The 13,891-nt window shown below is 33.3% G+C and overlaps 1 protein-coding gene across 9 annotated transcripts in view; it reads left to right on the top strand.

Moving 5' to 3' along the window:
- The window catches only part of MAGI1 (membrane associated guanylate kinase, WW and PDZ domain containing 1), a 1,010,133-nt gene extending 996,505 nt beyond the window's left edge, over positions 1–13,628 (top strand). For 6 of the 9 annotated variants that reach the window (XM_053721007.1, XM_053721010.1, XM_053721009.1 and 3 more), the window contains 3 exons: positions 3,344–3,490; positions 5,772–5,910; positions 11,174–13,628. In XM_053721007.1, coding sequence (XP_053576982.1) covers positions 3,344–3,490; positions 5,772–5,910; positions 11,174–11,937 — 1,050 coding nt within the window. In that variant the 3' untranslated portion in view covers positions 11,938–13,628. Of the gene's footprint in view, positions 1–3,343; positions 3,491–5,771; positions 5,911–8,755; positions 8,845–11,173 lie in introns of all 9 variants that reach the window. The other 3 variants (XM_053721013.1, XM_053721012.1, XM_053721011.1) reach the window with 1 other exon arrangement.
- Positions 13,629–13,891: the final 263 nt, after the last annotated feature.

Genomic DNA, 13,891 nt, shown 5'->3' with positions numbered 1-13,891 from the left:
GAGGAAAAACAAAAGGAAAAAGAAACCAATATAGGACAATAAGATGAGAGATTATAGAAAGTTATGGTAGTGTGTGAGAAAGCCAGAGTCTACATTAAGTCCTTCATTTCTGGTATTGAAATGTGTGATCCTTTTTATCTCAAACGTCTTTCGTTCATGAGAGTCTTTGTAATTCCCTTTTTGTGTAGGTGTTTGGCTGGCTTTTTTGGGGGAGAAAATAAGGGAAAATGTAGAGAATTCAGTGGTTTCACAGTTTATTATAAATAGCAGTCTTTGAGAAACAGTTGTTTAAAACTCTGTTAACGAAGTGATAAGGAAACATACAATTTTCGATGAATATAAGATGTCTTAGAAAATTCAATGTGTTTTTCTTTTACTTTATTTTTTATTGGTAATACAAGGTTAAGTAGGTTTAAAAAATGTCTCGGCAAATTGACATAAATTTTAGACAAACTTGTGTTCGTTCAAAGCCAAACGCACATCTTTACTCATTAGTAAAAGATAAATACATTCATATTTGATTAATGATATTTATTCTAAATGCTTTATAAAAATATACAAACATTTTCAACATGTGCTGGCACAAATATATTTTAAAATAGTTTTAAATCCACTTTATTCACCAAACACACTATTTGTTAAAGGGACATTTTACCCTAAATGTATCTCCTCTTTAATTTGTTTCCAGTGATACATTTTACCTGCTAAAGTGTATTAAATTGTTTAAAAATAGCTCCTTTTACTTTATTTCAGCATTTGAAACAGCTGATTTTATCTCTGATATCCCTGCCTATTCTGAAAGTTTCTATATTTAAGTATAGGTTAAAGAAAACCTATGTAAACATAAACAGCAGAGAAAATTACACTAAGTAGGCGGTAGAAGAGATAAGCAATACAATGTTAATTTTAAATTGTTCTAAGTATTGGGCTTTGGTTTACAGAGATAATGTAAAAAAACATGTGTGTCTACGCTACAGCAAGGGATAACATAAGGAGATCTGATTTCCCGGCAAGCTCAACCCATTTTAATGGATTGTGATTTTTTAAAGAACAATAACAGTTATTAAAATACCAAAATTAACCCAAAGGATACCCCTCATATATCTTATACTCTATAGCTGGTATAACAAGTCTTTGATAAACACTTTAAAGTCAAGATAATTTTACAGTACACAGTGCCTTTAAATATCTGATACGCTACATTTGTTTAGCAATAAAGGTTCAGTTCAAGATGTCTGAAATAAATGTGGAAACAGTATTTTTTTCTTGAAAAATCGTCTGTTATGATATTTCTTCTACTGCACCTGTCAGGTCAGACAATAGATACCATCCTGACGCGCTCCTTGCTTACCCTCTTAATATAAGCTGTCGTTTCAAGTGATAGCCACTTCAGAACGGATAAAATAGCTATAACTCGATAAAACAGCATAGAATACAAATGTGTTTTGACAGTTATTATGCTCATTTCAGTTACTGAAAAGCTTTTTCACTGGAGTTACCAGAAGTAATCACTGCATTGTTATAGTCGACTGCTGTTTTCATCACATAAGATAAAGAGGCTGTATTGAAAGGAAATAACCATTTGATGATAATATTGCTCACAAAAACCCTTGTTTATACAAAGGTATCTGTAGTTAGCTGTCATCAACTTATTGCTATTACACAAAATTGTAGGGTAAATGTTGATTCTTGACTTTCTCCAAATCATTATATATATATATATATATATATATATATATATATATATATATATATATATATATATATAAATCAGCTGCTAGAACTGTCTGCATTAAAGGGACAGGAAACCCAACAATTCTTTCATAATTTAGGTAGAAGTTTACAGATTACTTGTTTTCAATTTTGCTTCATTCTCTTGGTATCATTTGTTGAATGAGCAGTAATGCACTACTGGTTTCTAACTGAACACATGGGTTCAGCAAAGGATATCAAAAGAAGTTGTTTACAATTGTATGCTCTGTGTAAATCATGAATGTCTAATTATGACTTTACTGTCATTTTTAAATAACTTTCCAATTTACTTCTATTATCTAATTTGCTTTGTTCTCTTAGAATTCTTTGCAGAAACATAAAACTAGGAATGCTGATAGGAGCTTGTAACTATGTATAACATTACTATAAACATTGTTGCAAACACTGCTACCAGATAGCTAAAACCACGTGTTCGCTCCTGAGCTCACTTAGGATTACTCTTTAACAAAATATGCTAAGAGAATTAAGCAAAATTTATAACAGAAGTAAATTGGAAAGTTGTTTAAAGGAATACTGAAGTCAAAATTAAACTTCCATTATTCAGATAGAGCACGCGATTTTAACCAACTTTACAATTTTTTTCCATTATCAAAATGTGCACAATCTTTTTTTTTTTACATGAACACTGAGGCAAAAGCTACTACTGAGCATGTGCAGAAATACAAAGAAAATATGTTTACGAATTTTGTGATTGGCTGATGGCTGTCACATGATACAGGGTGAAGGAAAAACAAACTTAATTTAAAATTTGACAGAAAAAAGCGCTTTTGCGTTGTATTTTTATTATGTATTTGTTGGTTATGCAGTTCTACTGTATTTGATGGTCCGTTAAAATGTCATGCTTTATTTAATTCATTTAACTTTAATTTTGACTTCACTATATCTTTAAAGCACTCTACTTGATGCCCCATTTCATGTAATTAGAGTGAAGAGTAATTCTGGACACACTTGGCTTATTCTAGTCACACAGTTGTTATTGATCTCCCTTTCCATCTACTTGATAAAAGCTATTTTCAGAACATCATTAACTCCATTTGGACTTGGCTTTGTAGGTAGACAGTTCTTATATGGAATTGCTTACATTAGTGTTAAATAGCTAGACTGGTGTGGCTTGGAAAACAACTTGTTTTTTTAAAATAAAAATATTTTTAGAATCAAAATGATCCCAGTTTAATATTTCTTTACAGTTTGGGAAATCCGAATCTTCTTGAGCTTTTGATTAAATTTTTTTTTTTTATGGATTTAACTGTTTCCATGGAAACCAATTTATCAGATGATATATCAAGAATTTGAGTGGAAAAGCTGAGAAGGTGGTATTGTGCAAAAGAAAAATTTCATTATTAAAAATTAATTGTCTTTTTATTATTGTCAATTTGAATTCATTCTTCAAAATACCTTGATAGTAGTAATAATACAGAGGTTTGTGCTTTCAAACTAATGTAATTTTGATAAATATTCTTAGGTTTTGTGTTTTATTTTTTTTCTTGAGTACACGTAGAGTATTATTTATTTATTTGCAATCCACCGAGATGGAAAGTGCTAATCTATATTTGATTACGTTTTTATTTAGCAAGAACAAGAATTTTACTCCGTGGAACTAGACAGAGGACTGAAAGGATTTGGGTTCAGTCTTAGAGGAGGAAGGGAATATAATATGGATCTCTATGTTTTGCGTCTAGCAGAAGATGGACCAGCAGAGAGATGCGGGAAAATGAGGGTATGTATAATTCTATGTACATCATTTATGAATTCAGCAGGTATATACATTAACCCCTTAAAGGACCAGTGTGCACATATTTTTTTTTTTATTTCCATGCAAACATTGGCAATGAATATAACAATTGATCGTAAAGTCAGGGTATCGGTATTAACATTAAATACAATTTTTAAACTTGACCTTATTGTTTTTAGTGTGAACTCGACGCGTTCATGGTCCGCCCTTGGCAAAGGGCAGAGCAAACACACACACACCCATCACTCCCTTATCACGCCTTATAGCCAATAGTTTTGTGTATGCAAATTTGTAAAACACAGCCCCCATAAGAAAAGAACGCATGCGCTAGTGTTTACGTGACTGCATGCCCATTTGTGCATGCCTGGTTTCTTTTTTAATGTAATAAATTATAGATAAAACAGCAAGGTGTTATGAGTGGCAGTTCTAAATGCATGCCATTCACTAATAGGGATAACATTCATATTGCCACAATCACTTGTCCACAAGTACAGTAACTGTATAAGGGCTTAGAAGTTAGGGACATCAGAACCACTGCTGGCTGTAGAAACTTCTGGCAGGCGATCCACAGCTGTAACGATTCCTATGCAACACCAAAAAATTACTGTTAGCTGTCCTTTCCGATCGAGCTTTTGTGTGTGCTCATCACAGATTCTACAAGACTGCTGACATCATGGGGGATTCCAATGCATGCACACTTGCACTTGGCATGCCGGGAGCAAGCAGAACTCTGGCATAACAATGCTTACAAACGTATACATACAGGGAAACAGGGTTGGGTAAATAGCTTCAAAATCTGACACTTATTTTAAAATAAAAATTATACAAGCTGTTGGAAGAGATTTGGGACAGTGCAAGCACTTTTAAAAACCAAATACAAACATTAAATGGTTTTCATTTTAAGTGTAAAATGTCCTTTAAAGGACCAGCGACACACCCTGTATGTGGCTCATATTTTTATGGGTCTTGCATTTTTATAGTGAGGTCTTGCACTATTATAACCAAAAAAACTTAACCAGTAATGTACAGGGTACTTTGTCATTGTTAAAGGGTTACTTATTTTTCATATCCATGTCCTTATGATCTAACACATTTATTTTGCTTGATTTATTGTAAAATGAATGTTAATTTACATCCCAGCATTACTAACATTTTCTGGGGCTGGGAGATAAAGGGTGGATGTAATTGTAGTTTGGGAGCCCATGGATTTGATCTCTGAGAGGTTATGGTTCTTCTGAGCAGAATTTAGATATTCCTCAGCATGGGGTTGACAGTCTTAGAAAGCTATGACATAAAAGCACGGGTGGAAGCAGTTATTACCTAATTTGCATTTCTTGTATTCTGTATACCAGTGATTTTTAACCTTTTTTTTGCCGTGGCACACTTTTTTACATTAAAAAATCCTGTGGCACACCACCATCCCAAAATTTAAAAAAAATCACCCATTGTAGCCTAATACAGCATATATATATATATATACACATACACACAAACACACACATACTGTATGTATTGTGCTGTTATGCCATGCCTCCTACAAACTACCCCTGCACTGGGAGTAAAAAACAAGCAAAGTTTAAAAAATATGTCACACTGTTGTCAGTCTGCCGTGGCACACCTGAGGATCTCTCTGCACACTAGTGTGCCACGGCACACTGGTTGAAAAACACTGCTGTATACAGTGAATGATAAATATGGCCAAAGAATTTGAACAGATCTTTGTGTAGCACTATAACATAAAGAAATCTAGCTCCTAAAAGAGACGAATTATGCTGCCCGCAGCCATATTCAGCATTCATTGTGCCCAGAATACAATGAATGTTCGTGTCTATTACCTACTAATTTGGGAAAGTTGAGAGGTGTACAGTTGGAGAGGTCAACTGAATCACTGTGGGAATTTCAGACTAGGCGCCTGATTCTTTAAAGCTCTCTGGGGTTTTTGAGATTCTATAACAAATCTCGCCAGTACTATGAAGTGCTTGTCCTAGTTCTTTAAATGCTGTGTTAACCGTGTAATAAAACTACACTGCATATACAAAAAGCGCTTTAAAATTCGTACTTATGATTGAGATAAATGTTTTCATCACAAGGTTCCATTCTTTACCACCTCAATGGAAACTAGGCCTTAATCTGTATAGGTTAGAGCATTGTATCTTGTACTTTTATTTAACAACGACTCTGTTGGGGAAAGTATTTAAAATAAAAGGACAAATCTATTTTTACAATTATATACTTTAATTTATATGTTATGTTATTTTCTTATTAGATTGGTGATGAAATTCTGGAAATTAATGGAGAAACTACTAAGAACATGAAGCACGCTCGAGCAATTGAACTGATTAAAAATGGTGGCCGAAGAGTGCGTCTGTGTCTGAAACGTGGAGATGGCTCAGTGCCAGAATATGGTGGGTCAAACATTGAAAACATTCCTTTGCTCCCTGCCGTCACTCCATGAATGATCTCTCTTTCTCAAGATCTGGAGCAGGAAATCTTTTTTCTTTTTTCTTTATATTCACCAGTGTCTTACCAACTTTTGCGAAATATGATTAATTGCCTCGCTTTTACTGAATTTTCTCCACTCTTCTCATCCTCTTCTTGCTTCTATGGACTGGGGCTCTGTATGAGGAAAGATCAACGTAGCATGAACAGTGAAGGGAAAAAAATAAACTTGTGATTTTGTTAAATCTAATCTGTATTGAACTGTGCCAAACTTGTTTTGATTATTTTGTAACAAAACAAAATAAGGAACCATAATTACTCAAAAAAAATGTATCCAAAATATTTACTGGGATGACGCGTTTCGACTCCATCATATTTTATATGCATCATTACGTAAGGTGTGAGACTCTCAATTCCTGCTTTTTTTTTGTGAGCAGTATGAAAGATTCTATAATGGTTAATTGTCAGATCTAAAGAGAATTTAATTATTTAAAGATTATTGATAACAATATGCTATTTGGGAACCTGGAATTCTAAAAAAAATAATTCTATTTTATGTGAAGGATGATCTAGCTTATACTGTATTATTAAAGAAATATATTGTAAAATAGTTATGTCCTATTTAAGATAACTGATAAACCTATGACTATATAATGGGCCTTCTCCCAACCAAAGGACTTTGAAGTTTCTATCGAAACTGTTTGTGAAAGATGTCATTATATTATCCCTATTTTGGGTTACTGCCATTTTGCTATGCTTCCATTTTTAGCCATGTCATTACAGAAATACTTTAATATTCAGAATATACATACACTATATATAGCAGTGTGTTGTTGTTTTTATCTAAAACAAATGGAGCTATGTTTATTTCTACAGTAAAAACGAATGGCTCCAATTACAGTCCATCAGAATTCCTGCAAATGGGTGCTTTAATTCCTTCTTTATCTTAAGCCATTCCACTCCATTGGAAAAGCTGCAATTTGAATTGTTAAAATCACTCAAATTAGTGAACGATACAATGGAAAACGGTAGTTGGAGATTCACAATTTTGCATAATTTTGAGTAATTTCTAATTAACTTTTTTTTTTTTAAATTAAAATTTCATTGAATTCATTAATGAACATTCTGTTGATCATATTTCATTTGATTTCAGAATTCATTTAAAAAATAAAATAAAAAAGTATGATATGAGCTATACTGGTATTTTATTGATAAACCGTAACTTTGTTTATTAATGTGTGAACTTAGCATGTTTAAAAACATTACCATTGAAAAAGATATGGCTCTCAAAACATCCAAAAGGAGTTTTCAAGAGATCAAGGCGGTTGAACTAAAGAATTTAAAAATGATGAAAAAAGCTGTTGGAAATCTATTTCTAATGGATTGGAATAATGGTGTTGTATTGTCCCCCCATGAAAGGTATAAGACGTGTTATCTAACCACAAATCCATTTGGAAAAATTGTGATGCATTGGAGTTTTCAAATAACTTGGATGGGAATGGCTATGATTTTGAAAACCTTGCATGATTTTATTTTTTTGCACATGAATTCTAATGGACTGGATTAGTGGTTAAAAAAATATAGTTAGAGCCATCGGTAACATATTATAATGTATAACTTTTTTATACATATTTACATCTTTAATCACACTTTACTTACAATGACCAAGCTTACAATGCTACCTGCTCTATAACAATATGGGTAAAAGAATAAATCAGATTTTTCTGCATTAAAACTCCAATTGCTAATCACTTAAAGGTCCCATTGAAGGTATTTTGGCAATCAATACTTGTTGAGGATTGGAGAGGTCAGGTAATTTACATCCTGGTCATCTCTTAACAAAAATAGGGTCATTGCCAATACTGTCACAATTCTGCAGAACGCAACAGTCTTACTTTTTTATTTTGTTTTGGTGCAAGGGCATTATTGTAGTTTTCAGATCCTAAGAATTAGGTTGAAAAGGAATAATGGTTGTTAGCGTTTCAACAGATCTTCCTTATCATTGTAAAATATATATATATAAATTTTTATGGCCATCGTGATGCGCATTGTTGTTGGCAACTCTTTTCTGTATATATATTTTTATTGTTTTTGTTTATGGTTTTTTTTTGTTCTCATGATGCATTGTATTGTTCCACATGCACTGTATGTATTCTTTTCAAAGCGCTTTGTCTCATTATGACATTGCATATGCACTGAAAGATGGAATCTGAGCCCTACTGACTTTAAATTAAAAACAAACATGCTGGGGTTTTTTTTTGTTTGTTTTTTTTATTTAAGAAAAAGCTTGTCACTTGACAAAGTTGTGCTGCTAAAAAGTACAAAAATGTAATACAAAGGATCGGTTGTAATATATATATTATGTGAAATTATGATAAATTTACAGCTTAAATGGAAGATGCTTCAAAATGAGGCTATATAATTTTGTAATGAGTTTTTGTACATTTATTTTTTAATGTGGTCTTTTGTGGGGGGTTTTAAAAAATTATTTAGCTGAATGTAAACATCTTTTTTTTTTTTAATTTATTTTTTATGCATCGTGTTTCTCCGTTCCGATTTTAAGAATAGAAACGGTAGGCGATTAGTCATGCCTGTTTCATTATCAGACTGTAGCTGCCTATAGCATTTACAGATTTCACATGGATGTTTCACCTAGGAAACCTGACGAGGGAACAAAACAAAATAATAAACTACCTTGAAATTTGAAGATTTTATATTTCTTTACTCTTATTTAGGGGATCTAAATGTTCTACCCTTTCTCTTTTCTTTCTTTTTCACTCTTCTTTTGGTGCTGGTCTCTTCCTTCTTCAGCGATGATTCCTCCTAATATCGCTGCATGTATGAAAAAAGACAAACTCGGGGAACCTTGCTTCTACCTAATGGGCCAAAATCAAACTACGGTTTGTAGCAAACTCAATATTAGGTGTTTTATGTGCTGTGGCCAAATCCTTTCCCATTGCTTGTTGCTTTGCTATGTCTATATGTACAGCAATTCATAAACACCTTTGCATTCTATGAAGTGTACATGAAAGCACCCTAATCAATCTATCACATAAGCCTTGTTTCTTCATTCCAATTACATTCCGAAAATATGCTTGCGACTTATATGTAAAATTTAAATGAATAAAAAAAAAAATCTTTCTCAAATATTTAAGTAGCCTTTTTGGGGAGCAAAAAACAGCACAAGCATATACATTATACGTAGTATGTTTATTTAAAGGTCAGTAAATTTAATTCTACAAGAATTCCCTATAAGAACATAGATACCCAATGCTCCAATAAACTATAATTAATGACACTATTATAAACTATAAAGTGATTTCTGGGACTTTTAAATGTTTATGTCCTGGTGTAAGAAATTTCTGGCTGATAACAGATCTGGCAAAACCGGCAAAACCGCATGTCTTGATTAATTTGCTGTTAGAATGTGATGTGATTGTCAACTTACCAAGCCAACACCTTTGTACCAGGTTGATCATAAATGTTAGCTCTGCCTACATGACGGATATGATTTCTTCTCTGTAGCAATTACATTTTTTTCTTCCTTCTCCCCATTTAAGAAATAATTTTTCACCAGTGGGCTCAGAAATCATAATTTAAGCATGTAAATAACATGTGCATGCAATTCAGTGTTTTATTTGCTTACTACACTGGGATAGATTAGCTTACAATAAATATCACCATCTTTTTCAACTTGAATATAGACTGCACTTCTATTAGTACTGGATTATCTAAATAATCATTACTTTCCTTTTAATTAACCCTTTGAGTGCTAAGCACTTTCCCACCTGGGTGCTAAGCTGTTTTAAGTTTTTATTATTTTTATTTATTTTTTAAATATTTTTTTTTAAAACGTTTTTTTCCCCAGATCCCCAAGACTTACACAGCTGGAAAGGTTAGGCGATTACCTTTCCAACTGTAGGCCTTGGGGGTCTGTAGCTGATTAGATGCCTGAGATACAGGCTTCTAAGCAGCATGCCCCCTTTTCCTATACTTAACATTGTCATTTTGTTAATAAAGTTGCGGGGTGACGTCATCACTTCATTGCTTGTGACGTCACTATGCAAAACGGGAAGCCCCGGCAATGCCTGCCACTATACAGGCACAATCGCAGAGGAAGGAGCGGGTGGGAGCCCCCAGATCTCCCTCAAGGTGGGAGAGTGGTAGCGACGGCTCTGAGCCGTCGTTAGCACCAGAGTGGGATACTCTGCGACAGCTCAGAGCCGTCCTTAGCACTCAAAGGGTTAAAAAAGTAATATTTAAAGGATAGTATACACTAATTTTCATATAACTGCATGTAATAGATGCTTCTTTAAACAAGAATATACACAGATACTGATCTAAAAATCAAGTATTAAACCTTTTAAGAACTTACTTAGAAGCTCCCAGTTTAGCACTATTGATGAAGTTAGGCTGGGGCACCCAATGAAAAGGGCTGGGAAAGCAGGAAATGCAGACAATCCCCTCCCCCATCCCTGCATATGAAAAGACAGATAACACAAACGGGAGCAGCAAGAGTTTGTAAACATGTGTATATCTGATACTTTGGGGCTTGGTTAGGAGTCTGAATATCAGCACAATGTTATTAAAAAATAAGGAAAACTAAACATTGTTATAAAAACACTCCCAGCCGGGCTATACAAATGGATTATCTACAAAATATTTATGCACAGAAAAATCTAGTGTACAATGTCCCTTTAATTGAGAAGTGCAACAATTAGTTGTTGCAGAGTGTATGAGGAAATGAACTATACATTAGGGGAATTCAAAGACGAGTGATGTTAATTAGTTGTAAAATAGGACAAAAGCATTCAATATTGCCAGCAGTGAAGAAATATAAATGGTCCAGGTATAGGTCTTATACATGCAAGAAATGTAACTTTGTTTTCAGTGCTGTTACCACATTACTACAGCAGCATAGATTAATATAATTAGCCGTGACTGGAAAAAATCACTAAAATTAATATAAAAGCCGCATTGCTCACAGTAATACAAGTAAGGAATTTGGAATAGTATCTTGTTAGTTATCAACCAAAATGCATAAACTAATGCATAACTCTCATTATGTGCAGTTCCAAATAGATTAACCAGCTTGAAATAATTCCTACTGTGTCAAATGCTCTAACAAATATATGCTGCATTAGCTAACTGAGAAGACAGGGTCTAATTAAAGTTTTAAGAGGAATCTTTTATTAAATTGTTTTTGTTTTTTTCTCATTTTTATTGCAGACCCCAGCTGTGACAGGAGCAGCCCAACAGACAGTTCCCAAAATATTTCGAAAGTGATCACACTACCATCTGAGAGAAATCACTCATCATCGGAGTTCAGTTATCCACCCGACCTTCACAAATCATTACAGCATGGGGAAAAATGGACCTATGTTAAAGACCCTAAAGGTAGCAAATACCACAATGAACACCATACATGGAATGGATCTTCTAAAAATTATATTGCATCAAATAGCAGAAGGGATTATTCCCCCGAGGATAGAAGACCGAGCCATGGTGATAGAATGGTGACCAATGGACAGAAAAAACAATCTTCTGAGAAGAGAAATGAAGGAACAAGGAGTGCTGAAAATACTCTGGAAAGGAGAGATCGAAATAATAGAAGGAGGGATAGTTCTCCTCAAAGACCCAGAGAAAGATCACCTGTGCGTAAAAGAGATGGGTCACCTAACAAACGAAGGAAATCATTGGATAGGTTTATGGATCAAAGAAGGTCCCCTGATAGACGAAGAGAGAATTCGCCTGATAGAAGACGAGCAAAGTCTACAGACAGAAGAAAAGAAAGATCACCAGAGAGACGAAGGGAACGCTCTCCTGAAAGAAGACGAGAGAGGTCTCCTGATAAAAGGAACAAGAATGAAAGATACTCCAACAAAGAAAGGGATGAGCATAGTCTGAAATATGATACCACCAAAAATTCTAGACATCACAATGAGCAAAGGAGGAGACCATATAAAGAATGTAGCACTGACCTCAGTATCTGATGCACTGAGGCACATTCTTCCCATATGGTGTTTAAAGGGTCTGGTAACAGAAATTATTTATAGTGTCTTACTTAGGTGGGCACTCAACGTGTTGATTCTGTATTACCATGAAACATTTTATGCAGACAAAACCTTATTACAGAGTGTCGTGCCTGATGTATATTAAAGAAAGTATTTTTCAATGTATCTTTTTTAAGTTATTTGCCAAATGCCAACCCTCAAGGATATAACATGTTCTTCAACAAACTATTTTATTGACAATGTTCATTTAAGAACATTATTTTCCATACACTTTGTCTTTAGAATATATTTAGGCCACTGGGAAGCAAACTGCTTAGGTAACAACTATTTGGCTTGGCTTGATTAACATGGTTGTTCTGACTGTTAATTAGTTGTCTACAAATACAAATGATGTAATTAGACATATGTAGGCTGGTGGTGGGAGCTAATGAGATGTAAGAACATTTGTGTTGAGACGAAGAAAATCAATCTGCCTAAAAAGAGGTGGAGAGACTAATTCTAAAATATACAGTAAATGACTACTAATGACATGAAGGAAATATACAAGCACACACCTCACAAGGCTATTTATTTTATTGTTTAACTGGACAAAAAAATGGATGAGTGTTTTTTTCAAGCGTGTCTATAATGTAGAGTCTACAATGGTTATTGGTGCTGGGTTACCGGCAATATTCCATTTGCTAGACTCTACTATATTTTCTCCAGATTAAAAAATTCTGACAATTTATACACCAAGCAGCAAAAAAAAAAAAATCTTAGAGGTATACTAAAAGGATTGGCAAAATGTTACATGTCCTGTAAAAATCCTTAACATCTGGATATCAATTATTAATTTGTACTTTCTGTTATTGCGTCTATCCAAGAAAATTTTGCATTACTGCCAAGCTGAGCCAAAATGTTTGCATTTTCTCTAAAAAAAAAACAAATAATAATCTGCTGCTTACAGTTCTTTGGTGTGTACATGTATATTGTATTATATTTTCATACAAGCATTGAAAAAACGTTAGTCTATCACTGTTACGATGGTACTGTATAAAATAAAATAAAAAAGGCCAATCATTGTGTGTACATAAGTTTAAACTGTAATTATTAGAGCCTGTTTGGAAAGAAAATGTTGCCTTTTTTTTCTTGTATAAAAGAAACTTTATTGCAGAATCATGTGAGGAATGTGATAAGTGTTTATATTTCTGAAAATGGAGCAAAATGATTAATTGACAATATATTTTAATGTAATCTGAATCAGGTATGTAAAGGTGTTTTCAAAATGGGAACCAGATAAGTAATTATGAAGCTTTTGTTTGGTTTGACATTTAATTTCATTTATTTCTTCATTGTAAGCCTGCTTGACTATAAAGCACTCGTATACATTATGCCTTTAATCATCATTCCTTGCAATGTACTCGTACCATAATGCTCTTTTCTGTCTTGATGAAAAGCGCTTTGTGGGCCAATCTTTTTATAAAACACTATGCATATATCAATTCAACATTGTTCATACAGTAGCTTTATTTAACTTATGGGAGTTGAAACATGAAATTAATTTGATTCAAGGTGATTGTGAAATTCTCAGTGCAGGCTTCCTTCAATGGAACAGAACACAATGTGTATGTATCTAGAAAAGCAAGTTTGTGAATGCTATTTTTATTAATAAATAAAGTTTTCAATACAAACATAGTATTCTCTTTTTACACACATTTTTTAGCTATTTTTAATATTTAGAAAGATATATTTTTTCTGAACTTTTAAAAGGATGCTAAAGTCAAAGTTAAAATTGTATGATTCAAAAAGAACATTCATTAAAAAAACAAAAAAAAATTTGTCCATGAATTTCCATTATAAAATTGTGCTCAGTCTTTTTATTTGCACATTTTTTTGAGGCACCATCTTCTACTGAGCATGTGCAACAGTTTATAGTGTATATCACAGTGTATAT

Source organism: Bombina bombina, chromosome 7, assembly GCF_027579735.1.
Source record: "Bombina bombina isolate aBomBom1 chromosome 7, aBomBom1.pri, whole genome shotgun sequence".
Lineage (NCBI taxonomy): Eukaryota > Metazoa > Chordata > Amphibia > Anura > Bombinatoridae > Bombina > Bombina bombina.
Note: the sequence above shows the minus strand (reverse complement) of the source record. Positions and strands in the feature narration are given on the sequence as shown.